Raw genomic sequence first — 22,266 nt, 5'->3', positions numbered from 1 at the left:
CGGTAGCCCCCCAAAAAGAAAATGACAAACTGTGGTAACTATTCATATACCACCTTTAATCATATGAACAAGATTTATAGTTGTATAACAAAATATAAAACAATCCAGAAATTTATATACATTAAATATTCCCTCAGTTGAGTCATTTTACTTTCTGGTGAAAAAATTTAAAAGGGATAGGAGGAGATGAGTAGGAGAAAGAGAACAAGATAAAGAGATTAGAAGCAAGGTTGAAGGACAAAGGAAAATTACCTAAGGTTTTGGAGGCTGGTGAAGGATATAGGTGGGAAACAAAGAAGGAAGGAACAGAAACAATAAATAAGCAAAACTAAAAAACTTAAAACAATGTTCACACTCATGAAAAAACAAAAATAAACAAAAAATCCTCACAACCACAATAATAATGACAACAAAACAAATAAACAATAAAAAAGGAGATTTCTCTGTGATTTCAAGCCTGTTCTCTATTGGGGTCTACAGTTTTGTGGTAGTGTCCACTTCAGAGTGTGTCTCTGCTGTCACTGGTAGATAAAACAGGCAGACTGAGCCTGGAGCCATAGTGTATGATCCTAGAAAGCCTGCAGTAGGATTAGGCTGGGTGCTGTCTGATCCCAGCAAACCTAAACTAGGAATAGGGTGGGGTGCTGGTTCAACTCTGAAAAAGTTCCAGCTGGTCTTGGCCTCTGGTTTTGAGCCTGTGACCTGAGTTGTTCAGCTCTCAGTACTATAGGTGTTTCTTTCTGGCTTGATTTTGTGTCCCCCATCCTGTGTATCGCCCAGGGCTGTGCCTCATCCAAACACTGGTAGCCTCAAAATGGGGCCAATCCTGGATGCTCTGAGTCCTGAGTTCAGCTGGCCCTACCCCAAAGTGGTGTCCAGTCAATCAACCTCTCCTGGAGACATTTTGAATGATTTCACTCATCAGCTGCTGCAACCCAATGTATCCACTGCTTTACTCTACTCAGTTGAGTAGAAGCCTCCAGGGTCCCTCACCATCAGTGCACTTCTGTAGGCCTGAGCCTCCTGTCACTCCATGAATCAGGAGTAAGGGAGAAATGTGCAGTTTGCAAACAAACCAGAAGTCAGGGACAAAGCACAGTTTGCCATTCCCTCTTTTGCTTTGAGATCTATCACCTTGCTCTCCCCATGGACTCCAGTTCACTCTTCAGAACTTTCCTGGGTCTCAGGGATTCACATTCCTCCTTCTTTTCTTCCCTGAGTTGCTATACTTCAGCATCTAGATTCCCAGTTTTGGAGAGGCTGACTTGCAATTGCTCATGGCTCCACCATCTTCCTAGAAGTCCTCTATAGTATTAATATGGACTTCAACAACTCACAGAAATGGGCAGAAAATCAATAAGGAAACATTGGACTTAAATTACACCCTAGACAAGATGGATCTAACAGGCATGTACAAAATATTCTGTCCACCTGCTGCAGGATATACATTGTTCTCATCAGCACATAGAACATTCTCTAGGAAAGATGATATGTTAAGCTACAAAATAAATATTCACACATTTAAGAAGACTTAAATATTATCAAGTATCTTTTTTTTTTTTTTTTTTTAAAGACAGGGTCTTGTTAAGGATTCCAGGTTGACCTTAAACTCACTATGTAGCTCAGGGTATCCTTGAACTCATGGCAATCCTCCTGCCTCAGACTCTTGAATCCTGGGATTACAGGTGTGCACCACCATACCTGCCTCATGCCAGCTATCTTTTGTGATAATAATAGTATAAAACTAGGCATCAATAATAGTAACAACTTGGGTGGGCTTGGTGGCACATGCCTGTAATCCCAGTACTTAGGAGGCTGAGGAAGGAGGATTGTCATGAGTTTAAGGCCAGTTTGAGCTACATAGTGAGTTCAAGGTCAGCCTGAACTACACAGTGAGAGCCTGTCTCAAAAAACAAAAATAAAAATGAAAACCAAAACAAAAAACTAGTAGGAGGAACTTTGGAAAATCCACATATGTATGAAAATGTAACAATATGCTCTTCAACATCCAGTAGATCAATGAAGAAGTCAGAAGGAAAATTTAAAAAGTTTCTTAAGACAAATTAAAATGGGAACACAATATACTAAAAACTGTAGGCTACACTAAAAACAATACTAAGAGGGAGGTTTGTAGTGATCAACACTTACATTAAAAAAAAAAAGCTCAAACAACCTAATATTGTACTTCTACAACTAGCAAAACAGGAACAAACTAAATAAAAAATTAATATAAACAAACAATACAGATTAAAGCAGAAATAAAAATAGAGAATATAAGAACAATAGAAACATAAGAGTTTTTTGGAAATGATAAGCAAAATTAATGTATTTTAGCTAGACATAAAAAAGAGAAAAGGATCAAATAAAATTAGAAATGGGAGGGAAATGTTATAACTAATACTACAGAAATAGAGGATAATGAGAAACCATTGTGAACACTTATATGCCAATAAATTGGATCTCATAGAAGTGAATAAAATTCCAGACATGTACAACCTACCAAGATTGAATCATGAAGAAACAAAATCTGAACAGACTAATAATTAGCTAGTACTTTGAGTCAATTGTAAAAAGTCTCCCATCTAAGAAATGCTTAGGGCCTGATAGCTTCACTGCTGAAGTGTATCAAATATTAAATATTAAAAGATATCAAAGATATTTTCCAAACCAGTCAATGAGTCCAGCATCACCTTGGTACCAAAGCCAGATAAGGACAATGCATGAAAAGAAAACCACAGGCCAATATCCCTTATGAACATGAATTATAAAAATTCTCAACAAAATCTGGCAAATAGTACATTAAAAAATTCATTCATTATGATAACGTAGATTTAGTCCAAGGATGCAGGGACAGTTTAACATATGTAAATGTAACCCATCACATTAACAGACTGAGGGACACAAAAACTTATGGTCATTTCAATAGATTCAGAAAAAACACTAGACTGAATTCAATATCTTTTCATGATAAAAACTTCAACAAAATATGTATGTGGCTGGTGTAGCACAGCCTGCAATCGCAGCTACTTGGGAAGCTGAGATTGGAGCATTGCAGACTTGACGATAGCTTTGGAGACATATCAGGATCCTGGGTGAAAATAAAATAAAATAAAATAAATAATGGGACTTTTGGGAAGATGGTGGGTGGTGAGCAGCAGAGAAAGAGCCTATCCAAGATGTGGTGTCCTGACACTGGAATGTAGTATTGCAAGGAGGAGAAGAAGGAGGGAAGTGGGTCCCCAGGACTCAGGAAGGATCTGAGGCAAGAATTTAAGTCTACAAGGAGAGTGAAAAGAGAGAATTAATAAAGAGGATAGAGGTACCAAGCAGTGTTCTTTCCCAGAGCCCATACTCTATGTCAGGGAATGGTGGGCTGAACATTCAGACTCATGCTGACTTCTGGAGATCTCAGAGGTCTCCATGGAGAAACACACTAGTGGGATGGAAGACTGGAGCTGCCAGGACGCAGCGGTTGGTGATTTATCCAAGTCAGATCTCACCCAGGAGAGGGTGATTGGCTGGTAGCCATCTTAGAGAAGGGCCATCTGAGCTTGGAACTCAGAACAGCTGCAGGCAGACTCCATCTACTGGCTCCTGAGGCCTTGATGTGGGTGCTGAGTTCAAGTTAGCAGAAAGTCAGGGAGTGGACTTCAAGCTGGTGGGTGACATATAGACTGTTATAGACTCAAGGAATTTGAGTCTCATAGCCAGGAACTGGCCTGAACTTCAGAAGAACTAAAGGGGTAGGCTGGGTGGGATTATCCACCATGAAGCTGCAGCTGGCTTGCTGAGATCCATCAATTTGGTTCCAGGCTCTTTTTGCCCACATTGTCTAACAGTGACAGCAGAGACACACCTTGAATTGGACCTTTTTTTTTTTTCTCCTTTTCCTTTTTTTCTATTTTCTTTCTGTTTTTCATCCTTTGTAGTTCTTGTTTTGTTTTGTTCTTGATTTTTTTGGTTTCTAGTTTTTCACTGTTGGTGTTTTGTTCTGTTCTTGTTTTTATTTTTCCTTTTCTCATTCCCACCTGTCGTCTTCACCAGTTTCCTAAAGTTTGTCCCCAAGCCTTGCTTCTGATCTCTTCCTCTTCTTCCACTTCTGTTTTTTTTACCCTCTAGCCCCCTTTAAATCTTCCGTAATGGCAAAATTGTCATATTAAGGACTATAATTAGTCACTTCCTAGGCAGTATTCAATGCTTTTGTTGATTGTACTACTTTAGCCAAGGTGACCTAATTGTGCTTATCAGTTGTTCCTCCTGGTATACGAATACTGAGATTGCCTACGTGTCTTTAAAGAAAACCTACAGGCCAGTGCCAAAGAACTGGCAGCTAGGCCAAGTAGGCAGAAACTTCTCATTCCCAATAAATTGAAGAGGTAGGATCCTGCAATGGCCTAAAAACCAAAAAAACAGCTACACCTGGAATATGCTTCTGAGAAGAAGTCATTTCCTAAGGGTTCTGAATACTGGTAATAAAGCTACTTGCCATACACAGTTTATAAGCATCAACCCAGCAATCAGATTTAAAAAAAAGAAAGGAAATGAGAAGACACCTAAGGAAGATGCAACCCAGTTCAGTTCACCAAAGGCAAGCCTCAGGGACAATGAAGTGGAACAATCCAAAAGCCACCTACCTGGACTATCTGAAATGGTAACAGGGAAATAACAAAGCATATATACAAGGATCTAGAAAAAATAAAAGCAGAAATAATTTCCCAGATAACTACAGAGATGGTGACCAGAATGAAAGATACAGATTAAAAAAAAAAAATAGAGGAACTCAGGAACATGATGGAAACTATGAATGCCCAGCATAAGACAAGATTTGGTTAGCAATCATGAAAAGAAAAACTTCTTAAAAATAGCAAGGGACCATGATAAATCAGTCTAGCAGCTGCTAGATGATGCAAAGAAGAATAATGTAAGATTGATTGGAGTCAATAAAAAAAAATCAGAGAAAGCACAAATGACATGAAAGCCTTTTTTTTCAGAAGTAATGGCAGAAAATTTCCCAAACAGGGAAAAAGAATTTGACATACAGATAAGTGAGGCATATAGGACTCCTATTAGCCAAGATCAAAAAAATCTTCTCCAAGGCATATAATAGTCAAGATTCCAGAAATTCAACACAAGGATAGAATATTAAAAATGATTAGAATGGAATACTACTCAGTCATTAAGAACAAGAAATTAGATTCATTCATTGGAAAATGGATACATATTGAGGATATACTCCTAAGTTAAATAAATAAGTCACACATGTGTAGAAACTGAATAGTTTCTCTGGTATGAATAAACTATAATAGTACATAGGATCCTAATGAGATAATTGACAATGTGAAATAGGAAGCAAAGGGCTAAAGGTGTAGGGAAAGTGGGAAAGGTAGGGGAAAGGTAAAAAGGGAAAAGAAAAAAATAGGAGAAAATGGAAATAAAGTGTTTGTAAATGGGGAAGGGAGGAGCGGGTGAAGGGAGGGCAGGGACAAGGGGAAAAAATGAGAACCAAGACCTGTCGTGTAAAGGTCCAAGATTCCAATAATGAATGTAACTGTACTGTATACCTAAAACATACCAATAAATTCAATAAGAAAAAAAAATGATTAGAGAAAAGAAACAAATCACCTATAAAGGAAAGTGCATCAGAATCACAGCAGACTTTTCAACAGACACTCTCAAATCAAAGAGAGCCTGGAGTGAAATATTTCAAGCCCTAAAGGAAAACAACTTCCATGCAGATTGATGTACCCTGCAAAATGATCCTTTAAAGTTGATGGAGAAATAAGATACTTCTACGACAAAGAGCATCTGAGGAACTTCATGAATACCAAACTAGCACTCCAAAATGTTCTGAAGGATATTCTAGAAGGAGACAATAAGGATTACAATTCCATGAACCCCAACAGAATGAATCTACCAGGAAAGGCAAGATTAAACCAAAAAGAAGGAACCCAACAGCAGGAAAATAACATGACAGAGATAAGACAATGCATGTCAGTTATAACCATCAGTGCTAATGGTCCCAATTCACCAATCAAAAGAAACAGACTGGCAGAATGGATCAAGAAGCAAGATACAACAGTATGCTTAATACAAGAAACACATTTAATTAAAAAACAAATTCATGCACTGAAATGCATGATGGAAAGGGATGGAAAACAATATTCCATGGGACAGAAACCCAGAGAAAGGTAGGAGTAGCTATTGTATATGCAAACAAAGTGGATTTCAAGCCAAGACTGATTAAGAGAGACAAAGAATGTTACTAGATCCTGGTAAAGGGAATCATCCAAGAGGAAAAGATAACCATCATAAATATATATGCACCAAATAGAAGCACACCCAACTATATAAAACAAATACTAACAGACATGAAAAATCACGTAAGTGTAGGGCCATGGGAATATTTATTTAGCTCAGTGGTGCCGCCAGCTGACTCACAAGAGCAAGGTCCTGAGTTTGATCCCTGGTACCAAAAAAAAAAAAAAAAAAAAAAAAAAAAAAATTTTGGAAAAAAAAAAAAAAAAAAAAAAAAAAAAAAAAAAAATCACATGAGATCTAATACAGTTATAATGGAGGATCTCAATACCCCACTGTCATAAAGAGACAGATCAACTAGTCAAAATATCAACAATGAAATATTAGAACTAAATGAAACTTTTGAACAAGTGGACTTAGTAGATGTCTGCAGAGTATTCCACCCGCAACATCAGAATACACATTCTTCTCAGCTTCACATGGGACTTTCTCTAAAATATCCAATACTCTAGCTCATAGAAGATGTTTAATATTTTAGTACATGTGCTGCTGAAGTGAGCACAGAACGTGTTTAGGTAAATGTAAAGGAATTGAAATTACCCCATGCATAGTATCAGACCATGGTGCAATGAAATTGGGAATCAACGGCAAAAGAAATCACGAGAACTTTATAAACACATGGAAATTAAATAACACCCATATTGATTTTCACAGTGGTTGCAGCAGTCTGCCCTCCCACCAACAATGCAGAAGGGTTCCTTTCTCCCCACAACCCCACCAACATTTGTTATTGGTTAATTTCTTGATAACAGCGATTCTTTTGAGAGTGAGATGGAATCTCAGTGTTGTTTTCATCTACATCTCTTGAATGACCATTGATGTTGAACATTTTTTCATATGTTTATTTGCTGCGTTTACTTCTTTGTCTGAGAAATGTCCATTCATTTCAGATGCCCATTTTTGAATTGGGTCTTTATATTTGGGGTTCTGAGTTTTTGAGTGCTTTATATAATCTAGATAGTAGACCTTTGTCTGAGGAACAGCTGGTAAATTTTTTCCCCCACATTGCTATTTGTCTCTTAGCTCTGCTGGTGATTTCTCTGGAAGTGCAGAAGTGTTTTAAAAAGATGAGATCCCAACTGTTGATTCTTTGTGCTAGTTCCTGTGGTTCTGAGGATTTGTTCATAAAATCTTTTCCTATGCTGCTATCTTCATGTCTTCTACCTAACTCATCTTCCAGCAAATTTAGTGTTTCTGTTTTAATATTTATATCATTAATCCCCTTGGATTTTAATTTAGTGCCTGGTGAAAGATACATGTCTAGTTTTAATCTTTGACAAGTTGAAATCCAGTTTTCCAACATCATTTATTGAAGAGGCTATCTTTCCTCCAGTGAGGATGGCTGGCTCCTTTGTCAAAGATGAGGTGGCTGAGTATGTCAGCAGTTGCTTCTGCAACTTCTAACCTGTGCTACTGATCCTCAGGTCTGTTTCATTGCCAGTGCCATGCTGTTTTTAATCACAGTGGCTTTGTAGTATAGTTTCAAGTTGGGAATTGTGATACCCCCTGCCATGTCTCTGTTGCTTAGAGTTGCTTTTGCTATTCTAGATCTCTTCTGATTCCACCACTCATTTTCAATATAGGTCTGGAAACCTTAGCCAGAGAAATTAGACAAGAGAAAGGAATAAAAGGAATAAGGATAGGAAAGGAAAAAGTTAAATTATCATTATTTGTGGATTACATGATAGTTTACATAGAAGACACCAAAAACTCTACCAGAAGACTTTTAGATTTGAAAACCAAATTCAGTGTAGCTAGATACAAAGTCAACTTCCTGTACATGAATAACAGACTCTCTCTCTGTCTGTCTCTCTCAGAGAAACAATCCCTTCCCCAAAATGAAATACTTAGGAATCAATGTAATGAAGGAAGTAAAAGCCTTTCACATTTAAAACTACAGTAGTCTGAAAAAAGAGATTGAGGAGGATATCAGAAAATTGAAAGATATCCTTGTTCTAGGATAGGAAGAACCAATACAGTGAAAATGACCATACTTCCAAAATTGTTATACAGATTCAATGTAATCTAAACCAAAACCTCAACAGTATATCTCAGAGAATTAGAAAAAAAAAAAACAGTTCTAAAATTCATTTGGAACCAGGAGAGGTAATTCCAGGCAACAAAAGCAAAGCAGGGGCTATCACAATTCTTGGCTTTAAGTCATACTACAAAGCTGCTGTGATAAAAACAGCATCGTACTGGCAAAGGAACAGACCTGAGGATCAATGGATCAGGCTAGAGGACACAGAAACAACTCCACTCATGCTAAGCCACCTTATCTCTGACAAAGAGACCAAACACCTTCACTGGAAGAAAAATAGCTTCTTTAATAGATGGTGCTGGAAAAATTGGCTTTCTACATGCTAAAAATTAAATCTAGATCCATATCTCTCACCGTGCACTAACCTAAAATCAAAATGTATCAAAGATATAAATATTTTTAAAAATTAACTTTGTTAGAAAATTTAGGTATATAATACAATGACATTCATAATTGGAAATTTGTATCTTTGCTTCAATCCCTCCACACCCTCTATCCACAAAGACTTTGTTTCCATTTTTTCTTTTTCTCATATTAATTCCCTTCCTTTCTTTCTTCTCCCCTGCCCCTCCCACTTCCCCTTCACACCTTTTTAAAGATCTAAATATTAAAATAAAACACTGAATCTGCTGGAAGAGAGAATAGGTAGAATGCTTGATGACACAGAGCAGACAAAGACTTCATTATCAAAACCCAGACTGTCTGGAAAATATTACAAAGAATCAACAACTAAGACCCCATCTTATTAAAAAGCTTCTTCACAGTGTGAAGAGACAACCCACAATATGGGAAAAAATTTTACCAGCTATTTAGATAAAGGACTATTATCTAGAATATAAAAGTACCAAAAAAATTAGACCCCCCCCTATTAAAAAACCCAATAAAAATGTGCATCTGAAATAGACACTTCTCAGATGAAGAATTGGAAATATACGAATGTATGAAAAAAATATTTAACACCACTGATCATTAGTGAAATGCAAATTAAAACAAGGCTGAGATTCCATCTCACTCCAGAAAGAATGGATATCAAGAAATCAATCAGTAAATATGATGACATTCATCATTGGGAATTTGTACCTTTACATGATACCTAAAATGTACCAATAAACTCAATAAAAAATGAAAAAGAAAAGAGAAATCAACCAAAAATAAATGCTGGAGGGGCTATGGGGAGCAAGAAACCCTTCTCCACTGTTGGTGGGAGTGTAGACTGAGGCAACCACTGTGGAAATCACCGTGGAGTTTTCTCAAAAACCTAAAGCTAGAGGTTCCATTTGGTCCAGCTATACCTCTTCTTGGTATCTTCCTGAAAGAATCAAAAGCATCGTACCACAGTGATATATGCACACCCATGTTCACAGCAGTGCAATGTGTAATAGCTAAGTCTTAGAAACAGCCCAAATGCCCACTGACTAACAAGTGGATAAAGATGTGTTTTTTATACAGTGGAACACTACTCTGCTACAAAGAAGGATGAGCTTCAGATATTTATAGCAAAATGGATGGATAGTGAGACCATACTCCTAAGTGAAATGAGTCAGACACACGTTTAAATTCTGTTTCTCTGGTGTGAGAAGCCTAAAGTGGAAATAAGGACTAAAATGTATAATAGATATTGGGAAATGGGAAGAAAATGTTCAAATGGGAAGGGGAACAAGGGAAGAGGGAGGGAGAAAGGAAGGAAGGGACAAGAAAAAAAATGAACATAGGAAAAAATGGGAACAAAGCTTTTTGTACATAGAGAGCAGAAGGGGATTGAGTGGAGAAATGGATAAATACAATAAAATTTATTAAAAAATAAAAGAAAAAATAAAAATGATTCAGGATAGTTGTGAACACCTATAAAAATTAAAAACAAGTTACATAATCTCAAGGTGCAATGGAAAAGGGTAAACATTCCTATTTCCAAAGGGAGAAAGAAGAGGATAGAGAAGAACATGACCAAAGCAGGACTGAAACTCAGCAGGGCAAACATTAAGTCCTATAACTCCTTTCCTGGCATAACAGGGCACATGGTACTAAAGTATGCAGTCTAGAAGGTGTGAGTGGCTCTATCCCTATGGCTTTTATCTTAGGCCTGCTATGCTTGTGGCCTGCAGCTTCTTCAGCAGATTTTCCGTGTTCTTGGCAACTCTCACTTCCTGGGGTCTCCATCTTACCTTTGCTTCATTCTCAGATTCACCCATAGCTCTCTCAGAGGCACATTGTCTGACCTCTCATGCTTTGTTTTTTCTTTTGAAATCCAAGTGAAAGACTCCCTAATCTCACAACTCTTGCATTTTGCGTATCTGTAAAATCAGCATTATGTGGATAACATCAACATCTGCCACCAGTACAGGGAGTGGCCAGGCCTCCTTGGACTATGGCTGCAGTGTCCTCTGAGTGCCCGGATGGCTAAACACAATGAAAAGAATCTCAGGGAACCAATTCCCTAGGCAGCCATTCTTGAGCAGGGGGCCCAGGAGCTCTTAAATAAAAGGCTGATATTTTTCACTTTGCGTATTTAATGATAGGTTCTTGCTGCTTCCTGAGATGCCCTCGAGATATCTTTCTTTGTGTTTCTGTACAAAGTATTTGATTTCTTCTTAATGGTGCTAACCTCTTTCGGAACCACATCTCCTTCATCTCCAACTTTATACATGCTGGCTTCTGGCCAAAACTTCAGTTTTTCAAATTTTTATACTCTGCATAATTTTGCCTCTAATCCTCACTATAAATCTGGTTAAAAGCAGCCTGCACAACTCATGTTACAGCCTGAATATTGGACTATCTTAAAATTTCCTATGACAGATTAGTTAGTCTATTACTTTTAAATTCAGCCTCATACAAAGTCTTAGGACCTGGGTAAAGTGAAGACAAGTTATTTACCAGAATATAATGTTCATAGCCTCTATTATAACTACCAAGAAGTTCTCTTCCAAGTGGAAACTTCCGGATCCAGATCTTTACTGCCTATATTCCTAATAGCATTCTGGTTTGCTGAGTGCCAACCAGAATTACCCTTTTGGTTCTGCTTACACCATTCTAAGGCTTCTCTAGTTAACACCTCCAAAGCCTTCCAAACTCTTCCTGCAAACCAATCCCAAAGACTTTAAAACCACAAGGTCAGGTACAGACACTGTATTAGTCAGCTTTTCTGCTGCTTGGGCACAATACTCAATGCCTACAACTTCAAGGAGCAGAGGTTTAATTTGGCTCACAGTTTCAGATAATTCATTCCATAGTGAGATGGGTGCAAGGCAGAAACATTATGGTATAATGATGTGATGGATCAAAGATGCTTAGTTCATGATGGTTAGAAAGCAGAGCAGGAGAACAGTGCCAGAGAGGGAGGCGTGAGGGAACAGACCCCAATGTCTTGCCTCTGTGACCTGCCCAGACACACCCAGGAGTAAGTCCTGCCAATCCCCTGGTGGATTCCGAAGCCAGTCAAGTTGACACTCCACCCTAATCACCATATGGATATTGAACATGTGCTATTCTTTGTACATCAATTCTGCCTCAATAAAGCTGTTAAAAAAGTGGAATAGAGGTCTACGTCATTATCACTTAAGCAATTAAGGAAGGGTGATGTGCTCTTTGTCATTTCTGGAGTATGATATATACATATATATATATGTATATATACACTATGTAGCATATATATATACACACACACACACTATGTATGCTTATATGTGCATTTATATTATATAGCATGTAGTGTGATGTGCTCTTTGTCATTTCTGGAGTATGATATATACATATATATATATGTATATATACACTGTGTAGCATATATATATACACACACACACACACTATGTATGCTTATATGTGCATTTATATTATATAGCATGTAATATAGTGTATATGTATACACTATATACACTTCTATATACTATATTCTATAGCATATACTAGTATATACCGTGTATAGTTATATGGTATCTCCATTTTATAGATGAATAAATTGATAATCATGTATAGATAAGTGATTTGTTTAAAGTCACAGCTAAAAAGTGTCAGAATTCAGAAGCTAGCCAAGAGATGTCAGATTTGAATTTCGGCATTCAAATTCGATACCACAGCCCTAAGAAATGTAGTTATCTTCTCCGTTAGTATCGTCATTTTGTTTAACAGTCCTATTGCTAGTTATGCCCTCAAAACTCTCTAACCTTATATTATCTAATATGATGTGGTTTCCCTTAGCCACATGCAAGTACTTGACACTTGTGACCAGTACAAATGGAAATGTAATACCCATATGAAACCCCAAAGATTTAGTTCAAAAAAGAATAAAATATCACATGAATAATTTTGTATTAATCATATGTTGATAAAATAATGTTTTAGATATATTGCATTAAACAAAATAGTTTAAAATTAATTTCACTTGCTTCTGTTTTCTCTACTTTCTCTTTTATGGATAAGTCCTTTCTCCAACATCTATGATTTAAAAAAATGTGTCACTGGGCATGGTTCCCTGCCTGTAATCCTTGCTACTTGGGAAGCTGGGACAGGAGGATCACAAGTTCGAGGCCAGCCTGGGCAGCTTAGTGAGACACTGTCTTAAAATTAAGTGAAAAGGGCTGCAGGTGTAGCCCAGTACTCCGTGGATTCAATCCCCAGTACCACCACCACCAAAATTTTTTCCTATTTCTCAGGAAAAGCACTATATATGAAAGCTATAAGTGCTGGTTACAGAAGTCCTGATTAAGGCCATCCGTGGGCCAAACTCAATGCTCTTGTCACTGTTCCCAGTGCTCACTCTCCTGGGCATTTCCACGTAAAATTACATCCCTCTGGCTCTGCCTACTCTGAGTCTCCTGTGACACTGATAACATTACACAAGTCATAGGTGTTTAAACAGTATTTTTTGAATAACTGATGACAGAAGAGATAGTTGCATGCCTTATTTTATGGAGTATGGAAATAGAGAGGAACTTGCTACTTTAAGGGAAAGAGTCACATCACTATCCATCCGCTTCTTCCAGCTCCATCAGCGGCAATGACAGTCTCTAGGGCGGTGGTGGTGGTGGTGTGGAGGTGTTGGCAGAATCTCTGCATTGCTTGGTGTCACTTTTGGTAGAACAGATGGTGTGTGGGGTATGTACTGGTCCCCAGTTGCTGTTGGTGGCAGAGTTCATAGGGTTGTCCTTTGGGATGATGTCAGAGTCGATATCGGGGGAAGGGCCAATACTTTTGGTGAGAACAGGTAAAATATAGTTTCTTTCCATTGCAATACTAAAATTCTTGTTGATTAGCATTTCTATAATGTCTTCAGTAGGTACATGGGGTATTTGTTTCTGCAGGTAGATATCTATCAACCGGATCACTCTTGGTCCAATGCAACATTTTTTCTTCTTGCATTTCTGTATATCCTTTTCATCTGCATTGCATTGGTCCTTGCATCTCCCAAAACCATTTAAACATTTTTTCCTTACTAAAAATTCTGCATAAGGAAGAGAGGAAAAAAAAAACACTGGGAAAAGGTTACATCTTGAGATGATGTTAAAACTGCTGGGAGAGATGAATAGAGTAAGAGAAAATTTGTTAACTTTAAGTGTAGTGTTTAGGGATATTGGTGTAAGCGACTGGGCAGGCCTAGAGAGTCTCTCTACATCTTTGGAATCCAAAAACTTTTGTTTAGTCTCCCTGCCTTGAGTAATTTTAAAAAAATCTAAGGAGACAAAGAGGAAAAGATGAATAGGGAATCCAAATATTTGCTTTCAGAATAGCATTTTTTGACCTCCAACTTAGCACCTTTGACACCTACGTACTGTCTATCCCATCCCTATGATCCTAGGAAATACCAAATGAGAGTAAATCTGCCATAAATTAATCCAAGAAAGTATTTAAAAATATTTTTATTAACACATATTAATCATCTATTTTAATGAGGGCCACTGTGATATTTTAATACATGCATGCACTGATCAAATCCAGATTTTCTTTATCCTCCCACACTGCTTTCCCAATCTTTAGTAATCACTGTTCTATATTCAGCTTGACTTTATTTTTTTAAACTTCCACATATGAGAGAGAATTTGCTGTATTTGTCTTTCTGTAAAACCAGAAAGAATGAAGTCTTGAGGTTTGCAGCAAAACAGATGGGAACTGGTAAATGAAATTAATCCATAAACAAAGATAAGCGAGGGGATTTTTAGAAATGCTGCCTTCTTTCCAAATGCAGTGGTCCTTGACCTTTGTATCTTTGACCATCGCTGGACATGTGGTTCCTGGGGCAACTTCAGCCTCTCAGCACACTCTGTCCCTCCGAGATCTTAGCTGTTATCATATCCTTGACCTCATCTCCGTCAAGATCACTCCCACATAGTGTTATCTATAGTTTTAAACTTTTCACTAAGCTTAGTCATTTATCTTTATCTGATGGATTATTTTCTATCCAAATGTGTCACCATTTTCCCTGAATGAAAATCTCTCTCTCTCTCTCTCTCTCTCTCTGTCTTAACAACTGATTTTGCATAAATTAGAAGTGACTTATGGAACATCAGATAATTTTCAAAGGACATTCTTACTGAATGCACACCATTTTAGTATGGGAAGCAGCTACCTAGGTTAACCCTATTATACTAATGTGGATTTTGAAGCTAAAAGTGGTTAAGCAAATTTATCGTATCTGCTGTGGTACTATTTTTCTAGGCTCCCAAGATAAAAACACTGGAAGCATCTTTGACACTCTTTATTTTCCTTCCGGGCCTCTCTGCTAACTATTCCAAATATCTGGGTGATCTGGCATTATGAAACATGCTTTTCCCTTCCTTTTGGAAAACAAAGGACCATCTTCTGGTGCAGTCTTTCGCCATGTGCATCCCTAGCTTCCCCTGTGGTAGTTTGGGGGTTTCCAGGAAGACAAAGGCTGAGACAAGGAATAAGAGTAAAAATCTGAAAGCTAAAATGAATAAGACAGACCTGTTTGGTAAATGGTAAGAGAAAATGTTTTGAGCATAAAGGCAAGGACTTTCACTTTCCTACACTAAGGTGAAAACTAACTAGGAGCTTTGCTTTAACCAATAGTTTAGAAGTACAGCTGAAATGAGGTAGAGCTGGGCTAGGTCTCAGGGTTACATATAGGGCAGGAAGGCAGCATCGTAACTTGTACAGTTGTTTTCTTTTTTTGTTTGTACCAGGGATCGAACTCAGGCCCTTGTAATTGTGAGGCAGGTGGTAGCCCCACAGAGCTAAATCCCCGGCCCTCTTGTATAGTTTCTGAGTATACCAAAAGTACCCTGCCTCCCCTGGGTGTCTCTGTCTGACAGGATATAGGGGTTGAGGCCAAAGGGGATGCATTGAGACGGTGCATGACAGAGGCCAGCTCTTCAGCCATCTGTTTGGGAATCTCATCTTTCAACATCTCTGTGTTCCTGTCTTTCTGAGCAACCAAATCCCTGCTTCTTCATACCCACCCCTCTTAAACACAGATGTCCACATTACCTGTATTCACCTGGTACTGAAGCACAAGGCTGGCAAAGATAGGAAAAAGGAGCTTCGTGGCTGAGTGCTGGAGAGGGAGCCTTGGGTCTGGTGTGGTGTTCTTGAGTTCCAGCCTTTATTGGCCTCTTTGTGGCCTCAGGCCATGGGCAGTGAGGTGCAGCCAGGGCAGGTCTCTGCATTAGTCAGTGTATGTGTTTTCTCTGATTCTTTTTGGTAACAATGTTTCCTCTGGCCAGGGGTTTAAATCAGTGGCACCGCACTTACCTTGCAAGTGCAAGGTCCTGAGTTTGACCCTTGGTATTGGAAAAAAAAAAGTGTTTCCAGAACACATCTATGTATCCATAGTTTTCATCCTGGGGGGAAGTATAAGACAGGAAGTAAAGAGCAAGGTCTTTTTCACTTCTCCTTTTTAATGTTGGAGCAAGGCAGGAGTTAAATATTCGATTCACCATTTGTGACCTTTTTTTTTTTTTTTTGGTACCAGGGATCAAACTCGGATCCTTGTGCTTGCGAGGCAAGTGGCAGCACCTCTGAGCTAAATCCCCAGCTTTGATTTGTCAGCTCAGTTATGACTAAGGCACTTAGTGGATTAAATCAGAGGAGCTAGAGCAGGCTGGAGACTCTGCTTGTTTGCTCTGGTTTCTCCAGTGGTATCTCTGGGTCAACACGGGAACTCAGCACATGTTTGTTAAATAAGTCTGTGGGAGGCAGCTCTTAGTGTTTTCTGGTTTACAGCGACTGCCCTACTCCCTAGAAGCAGCATTTATATACTGTGCTGCTCTATTCCTAGTTCATAGTTGATTGACTCAGGGTAAGAATAGAACCAAGACTGACAGTCTTTGATTTCCTTTGCACATTTTTAACTGTTTTTTAAAAAAAGAAATACAGATATTGGCCTCTTGAACTTCCCGCTTATTGGCCCGGTTTACCTGTCTAGACTAGAAATAATAGAAACAGTCATTTTTCTGACTAGTTGGAGCAAGTTTCCAGGGACAGTTCAGGACTTTGGAGTCAACTAAGAGATTAAGAGGGTAAACAGCTGACTAGACACAATGTAAGAGATCCGACACTCACCTAAATCCTAGTTCAGTAAGTAATTAAATCCATACCCTTGGACAACATGGCACATGCCCCATGTGACAGTCCCCAGTGACTGACTGCTGAACTCTCAGTATTATGGATGGAACAAGCACTGACCTAAAAAGCAAGCTGATTTCTGTCCTAAGGGCATAGAACCCTATTTATATGAGTGAGTCTCTGAAATTGCCCAGTATAAGATTCCCTGGTGAGGCTTGGTTGGGCTCCTTTACTTTTTTTTTTTCTTTTTAGTACCGGGGATTGAACTCAGGACGTTGTGTTTGTGAGGTAGGTGGCAGCACCAGGGAGCTAAATCCCCAACCCCACTCTGGACTTGTACAAGACCACTCAGAATTTTCAGATTTAAGAATAAGAGACTTAGTACGCTTTCAGACCTTTTATGAAGAATGTTAGCCCAAGCGTACCTGGGAGGGGTTGGTAATCCCTGATGAATTTAGTGACTAAAAATACAGAATAAGCATGTGAAGTTTATAAATATTGCCTTAGAAAATAATCTTGTTCCTTCAGGGCTCTAAGTGTTGCAAAGCTATAGCTGTATCCCTGGCAACTAAAGGGAAAGAGGATGCCATGAACTATCCAGGTTGTCACGGAGTTAAGGGCCTTACTCACCTTGACTAAGGCAGAATGTAGATACATGTTGTGTGGCATGATGACAGCTCCCACGATGCCCACAGCCTGTTCAATCTGTGGGGTGTGACAGCCAGAACAGGATGGCACGAACATGCCCTTGAGTACCTGGCTCTGGTTGGGTTTCACTGTAATATACTACATACCAACAGAGCAACTATTAGCCTTTAATGAACTTGAGATGGGGGACGAACACATCACAAAGGAACCATAGGACTTGTTTATTCCCCACCAGCTTTTCTCCCACAAAATCCACCTACAAGTAAAGTCGGCTGCACTAGCACACAGCTGTAGTACCAGATATTGGGAGACTTTTGCAGGAGGACTTCAGCTTAGGAATTCAAGGTTAGCTCTGGTAAAATAGCGACAGCCTGCCTCCTTAAAACAGTAACAGTGCTGGGCTACAGTTCAGTGGTAAGCATTTGCCTGGTGTGTGCAAGGGCCAGAGTTTCAAACCCTAGCACAAAATAAATAAATAATAAGCAACTGAAAGGCTGGCTCCTAGGAGTCAGAAAATTCAGGACTATCTAAATATTTCTCTCTTTCCTTCTTTCCTTTTCTTCCTTTTTTTGTTTGTTTGTTTTTCGAGACAGGGTCTCACTATGTAGTTGAGACTGACTTGGAACTCACTATTTAGCCCAGGCTGGTCTCGAATTCACAGCGATCCTCCTGCCTCAGCCTCCCGAGGGCTGGGATTACAGGCATGAGCCACCATGCCCAGCTTCTTCCTCTTTCTTTTGGGTGCTAGGGATTAAACCCAGGGCCTTCATACTCTGCTACATTCCCAGCCCTTTATTTTTTATTTTGATATAGGGTCAATGAAATTATTATTCTAAAAAAATGAAATGGATACTAAAGGTCTTATTGTAACTAGCTTCACATTAACTCCTAATATAGAGAATCAATTCTTGATTGTCCACACTTATATTTCTCTAGTAACCTCTGCTCATCAGAAAAATCACTTATCAAAATGTATAACAGATAATGTGAAATAGGAAAAGGCTTCAAAGGGGAAGTAGGAGGTGTAGGGGAAAGGAAAGAAGAGGAAGGAATAAATATGAGAAAAAGAAAAACAGGAAACAACGTTAAGAAGTGGAGGGGTTGACAGGAGGGCAAGAGGATGGGGGAAAAAATAAGAACCAAGATGTATTATTATGAAGGTACAAATTCCCAAATGATGAATATCATCATACTGCATTACCCAAAATGTACAAATAAACAACGAAAAAAAAGTTCATAAAATAAATGATTTATGTTTCTCACTTGTATCAAAGACTCATTCATAAAAATTTTTATATACTTTTTCCTGGTTCAGCATTTCTCTTGGAAGCCTAGGGCCAGCCTGCAGAATCTAATCACAGAATTAGACATAGTTTTTAAAGTTTAGCCAGGCCAATAAGCAGACATTAAATGATTCCTGGACACATGAAGGTGTTATTATTACAAATAGTGGTACTAATTCTTAGGAGTGTTTAGGTTGGGAAACAAACCAGGGAATGTTGATTTATCATTTATAATTTATCAATTGTTTTAATACAGGGAAAATTCAAGCTATAATTAATACAAATCAGGATAAGCAAAACCTTTTAAACATTTTAAGTTAGCATCCAAGAATAACTGAGAAAACAGAACCACCCTAAGATTACAGGCAAAAATAACCCTGCAATCTACCTAGACTTCTCCAAACTGTTCTGTTGTTCTAATGGCCATTCTGGGACTCGGGCATATAGACTGGAAAGCACCACCAGAGTGTCTAGTCATTTTTGACCTAAAAGTCTTTGTAGGCCTTCAAATACACTAATTGTTGCTGGAGATTATATTCCTTCAAGATCAGCCCAGAGCTGAGTTGGCTTTTTGTTGATAAGTGTAATAAAATTAAACCATTCTAGCACTACTGCTGTCTTCCCTACCCTCTCCCAAGTATTGGGGATTGAACCTAGGGCCTCCTCATTAAGCTACAACCCCAGTCATTTTTTAATTTTTAATTTTGACACGGTCTTGCTAAGTCACCCAGGGTGGATTCAAACTGATGAGCCTCCTGCCTCAGCCTCCCAGCATGACTACTGCTATCTTTTTTACGATGAAAGGCTCAAAACAAAACAAATAATCCTACTGTAAAAAGCTAATGAACAGCCAGTAACACTTGCCTCATATCCAAATGTGAGGGCCATGACAGTGATGAGAAAGCCAAAAAATGCTTCCAGCTTCCGCAAGCCTAAAGAGGAAACGCAGCAGTGAGCTTATAGAAGGCAGGCTTCTCCAGCAGCCACGTGAAGGAAAGCCAAGTGGGTCCACTGACTGTCCTGCCCCTTCCCACTCTCCTTACCATATTTGTCCAAAAAGAGAAATACAAATGTATCTGCAATGGTGATGAGGACTCCACCCCAGAGAGGAACCCTAGGTTAGAGATGGAAATGCAGATTAAAGGTAACATTGAAAAACAGCACCCCCTTCCCAACTGCTCTGCTGATACAGAACCCTTAGAGAAGAACCCTTGGGAAGTCAGTCCCTGAGGATCATAATAACAACTTAAATATAATCATTCAAACCTTGATTCAGCGTGTGCTATGTCAGACATTTAGCATACAAAGCTGAAAAACATGGATCTTATCATCAAGGAGCTCACTATCTACTGGGATAAACACATAATTAAATAAATATAATAGAAGCTGCCACACATGCTATTGTAGTCTTATGCACGTGAAACTACAGATATGGAAGATGCAGAGACATGGGCTAGTGGAGAGGGAGGTAGTCCCTAAAAAGCTCCAAAGAAGAAATAATATTCAGCTGAATCTTTCTTTGAAATCCAGCAAAACACTGACAACCCCCTCACCTTCCTACAGACAGGAGATTGATGGCAATGGCTGAGCCAATGACTTCCTGCATATCTGAGCCAATGATAGCCAACTCCACCATCAGCCACAGGATGATTCGTGGGACCTACAGAGAAAAGAGCGGAAAGATGTGGTTCTGATTGTTCATTTCTAAACATTTCCTCTGTCGTTTGGAATTCTCATTTTGGCAGACTCACAGACAGTCCTTTGTAAGCCTCTAGACCTGGCCCCGAACTTGGTCCCCATTGGCACTCACTGCATGTGGCCCCCAAAGGAAGAAGGAACACGTCCTTCCACATAGTGGGACCTATGAACACCAAAGTGAGCATGGCAACTGATCTTACTGTTTTTTCCTTCCTTCCCAATCAAGAAAGGAATGGAATTTCCATTTACGAACTTCCTCTTAATTTCTTTCCTAAAATCAGCCCTATACCTTTTGGGAAAAATAGTTATATCAACAGAGATGGGGATATGACTGCAAATGAAAACATCTATCCTGATCATAGCTGAGGTGAAAAAATAAACAGGGAGGGCCGGGGATTTAGTTCAGTGGTGCCACCACCTGCCTCTCAAACGTAAGGTCCCAAGTTCAATACCCAGTCGAAGGAAAATATCCCCTTCAGAGATTAAAAAAAACTTCATGTAGCCTGGCCCAATTCAGCCCTAGTGACTGTGGGGAGGCACTGCATGGTCTCTGTGCACTGGGACTACTCAAAGTGCATAAATTCAGAGAAATACGGATGGATCAACAGAAAATCACACACAATCACATCCTTCAGAGATTAAAAAAAACTTCATGTAGCCTGGCCCAATTCAGCCCTAGTGACTGTGGGGAGGCACTGCATGGTCTCTGTGCACTGGGACTACTCAAAGTGCATAAATTCAGAGAAATACGGATGGATGACAACAGAAAATGGTACTGGAACAGTAGGAATCGGCAACTTTGCACAGGAAGCTTTGGAAGATGTTGTTTACTGTAGTCTACCTGAAGTTGGGGCAAAACTGAAATAGCAAGATGAGTTTGGTGCTTTGGAAAACGTGAAAGTTGCCAGTGAACTCTATTTCCTCTGTGAGGAGAAGTAACTGAAGTTAATGAAGCCCTTGCAGAAAATCCAGGGCTTGGCAGCCACCTTTTTATGAAGATGGCTGGCTGATCAAGATGACAGCGAGTGACCCTTCAGCACTAGATGAGCTCATGAGCGAAGAAGCACATAAGAAATACATGGAAGTGACTGAGGAGTCGAGTGGCACCCAAAATAAGCAAGTGTGAGTGACTTCTTCAGCAGTGTCTGCAGTTAGTGGTGGACAGAAAACTTGAGACAACAACTTATAGCAGTACAATAATGATGGAAAAGAAGGAAGCCACTTCACTTCCATCACTACTCCTGGACAGAAATTCCCCTCACCTCCTTAGTGATTGCAGATAAACACAATGTGCATCCTTTTTATATAAACTCTATGATTTTTAGACTAAACTGTAGGTTCTGATAGTCAGAATTCATGAAATTATCCATGGTTAAAAACTAGTTATAAAAATGAATGTAATTCAAGGACAACACTGTTATCATAAGCCTTATGAAACACTGTGACTTGTCTACATTTCTCCCTGTGAGAGGCAGAGATTTCCCTTGGTACTCCCCGACTTCAGGGCCACTAACCCCAAGTCCCCCAATGTCTCAATATATAGTAGGGTCGGCACACAAGGACAGACACAGATTCTCCCGGGATGGGGTGAGACACAAAGAGGACAGCACATGGCTCACCTTGGGATACTGACGGTGACATACTTCTGCGAGGTGCAGCCCGGTGACCACTCCCAGTCTGGCTGCAAGGCGCTGGAGCAGAAGCCCCACGATGGTGGCCAACAGAAGGACCCAGAGCAACTGAAAAGAACACCCCCGCCAATAA

At 39.2% G+C, this 22,266-nt stretch overlaps 1 protein-coding gene across 1 annotated transcript in view; it reads right to left on the bottom strand.

Moving 5' to 3' along the window:
* Positions 1-13,510: 13,510 nt before the first annotated feature.
* LOC104860350 (natural resistance-associated macrophage protein 2) overlaps positions 13,511-22,266 on the bottom strand; it is a 16,236-nt gene continuing 7,480 nt past the window's right edge. Inside the window, exons 3-8 of the mRNA XM_033767107.1 lie at positions 22,122-22,241; positions 20,358-20,464; positions 19,848-19,918; positions 19,669-19,736; positions 17,504-17,659; positions 13,511-13,793 (exon numbers count right to left, since the gene is read on the bottom strand). Of these exons, the coding sequence (XP_033622998.1) occupies positions 13,785-13,793; positions 17,504-17,659; positions 19,669-19,736; positions 19,848-19,918; positions 20,358-20,464; positions 22,122-22,241 (531 nt within the window). The 3' untranslated portion in view covers positions 13,511-13,784. The remainder of the gene's footprint in view (positions 13,794-17,503; positions 17,660-19,668; positions 19,737-19,847; positions 19,919-20,357; positions 20,465-22,121; positions 22,242-22,266) is intronic.

This window comes from Fukomys damarensis, unplaced genomic scaffold (assembly GCF_012274545.1).
Source record: "Fukomys damarensis isolate Sample0158 unplaced genomic scaffold, DMR_v1.0_HiC HiC_scaffold_22, whole genome shotgun sequence".
NCBI classification, from domain to species: Eukaryota; Metazoa; Chordata; class Mammalia; order Rodentia; family Bathyergidae; genus Fukomys; species Fukomys damarensis.
The sequence above is the reverse complement of the archived record's forward strand: the minus strand, read 5'-3'. Positions and strand labels throughout refer to the sequence as shown.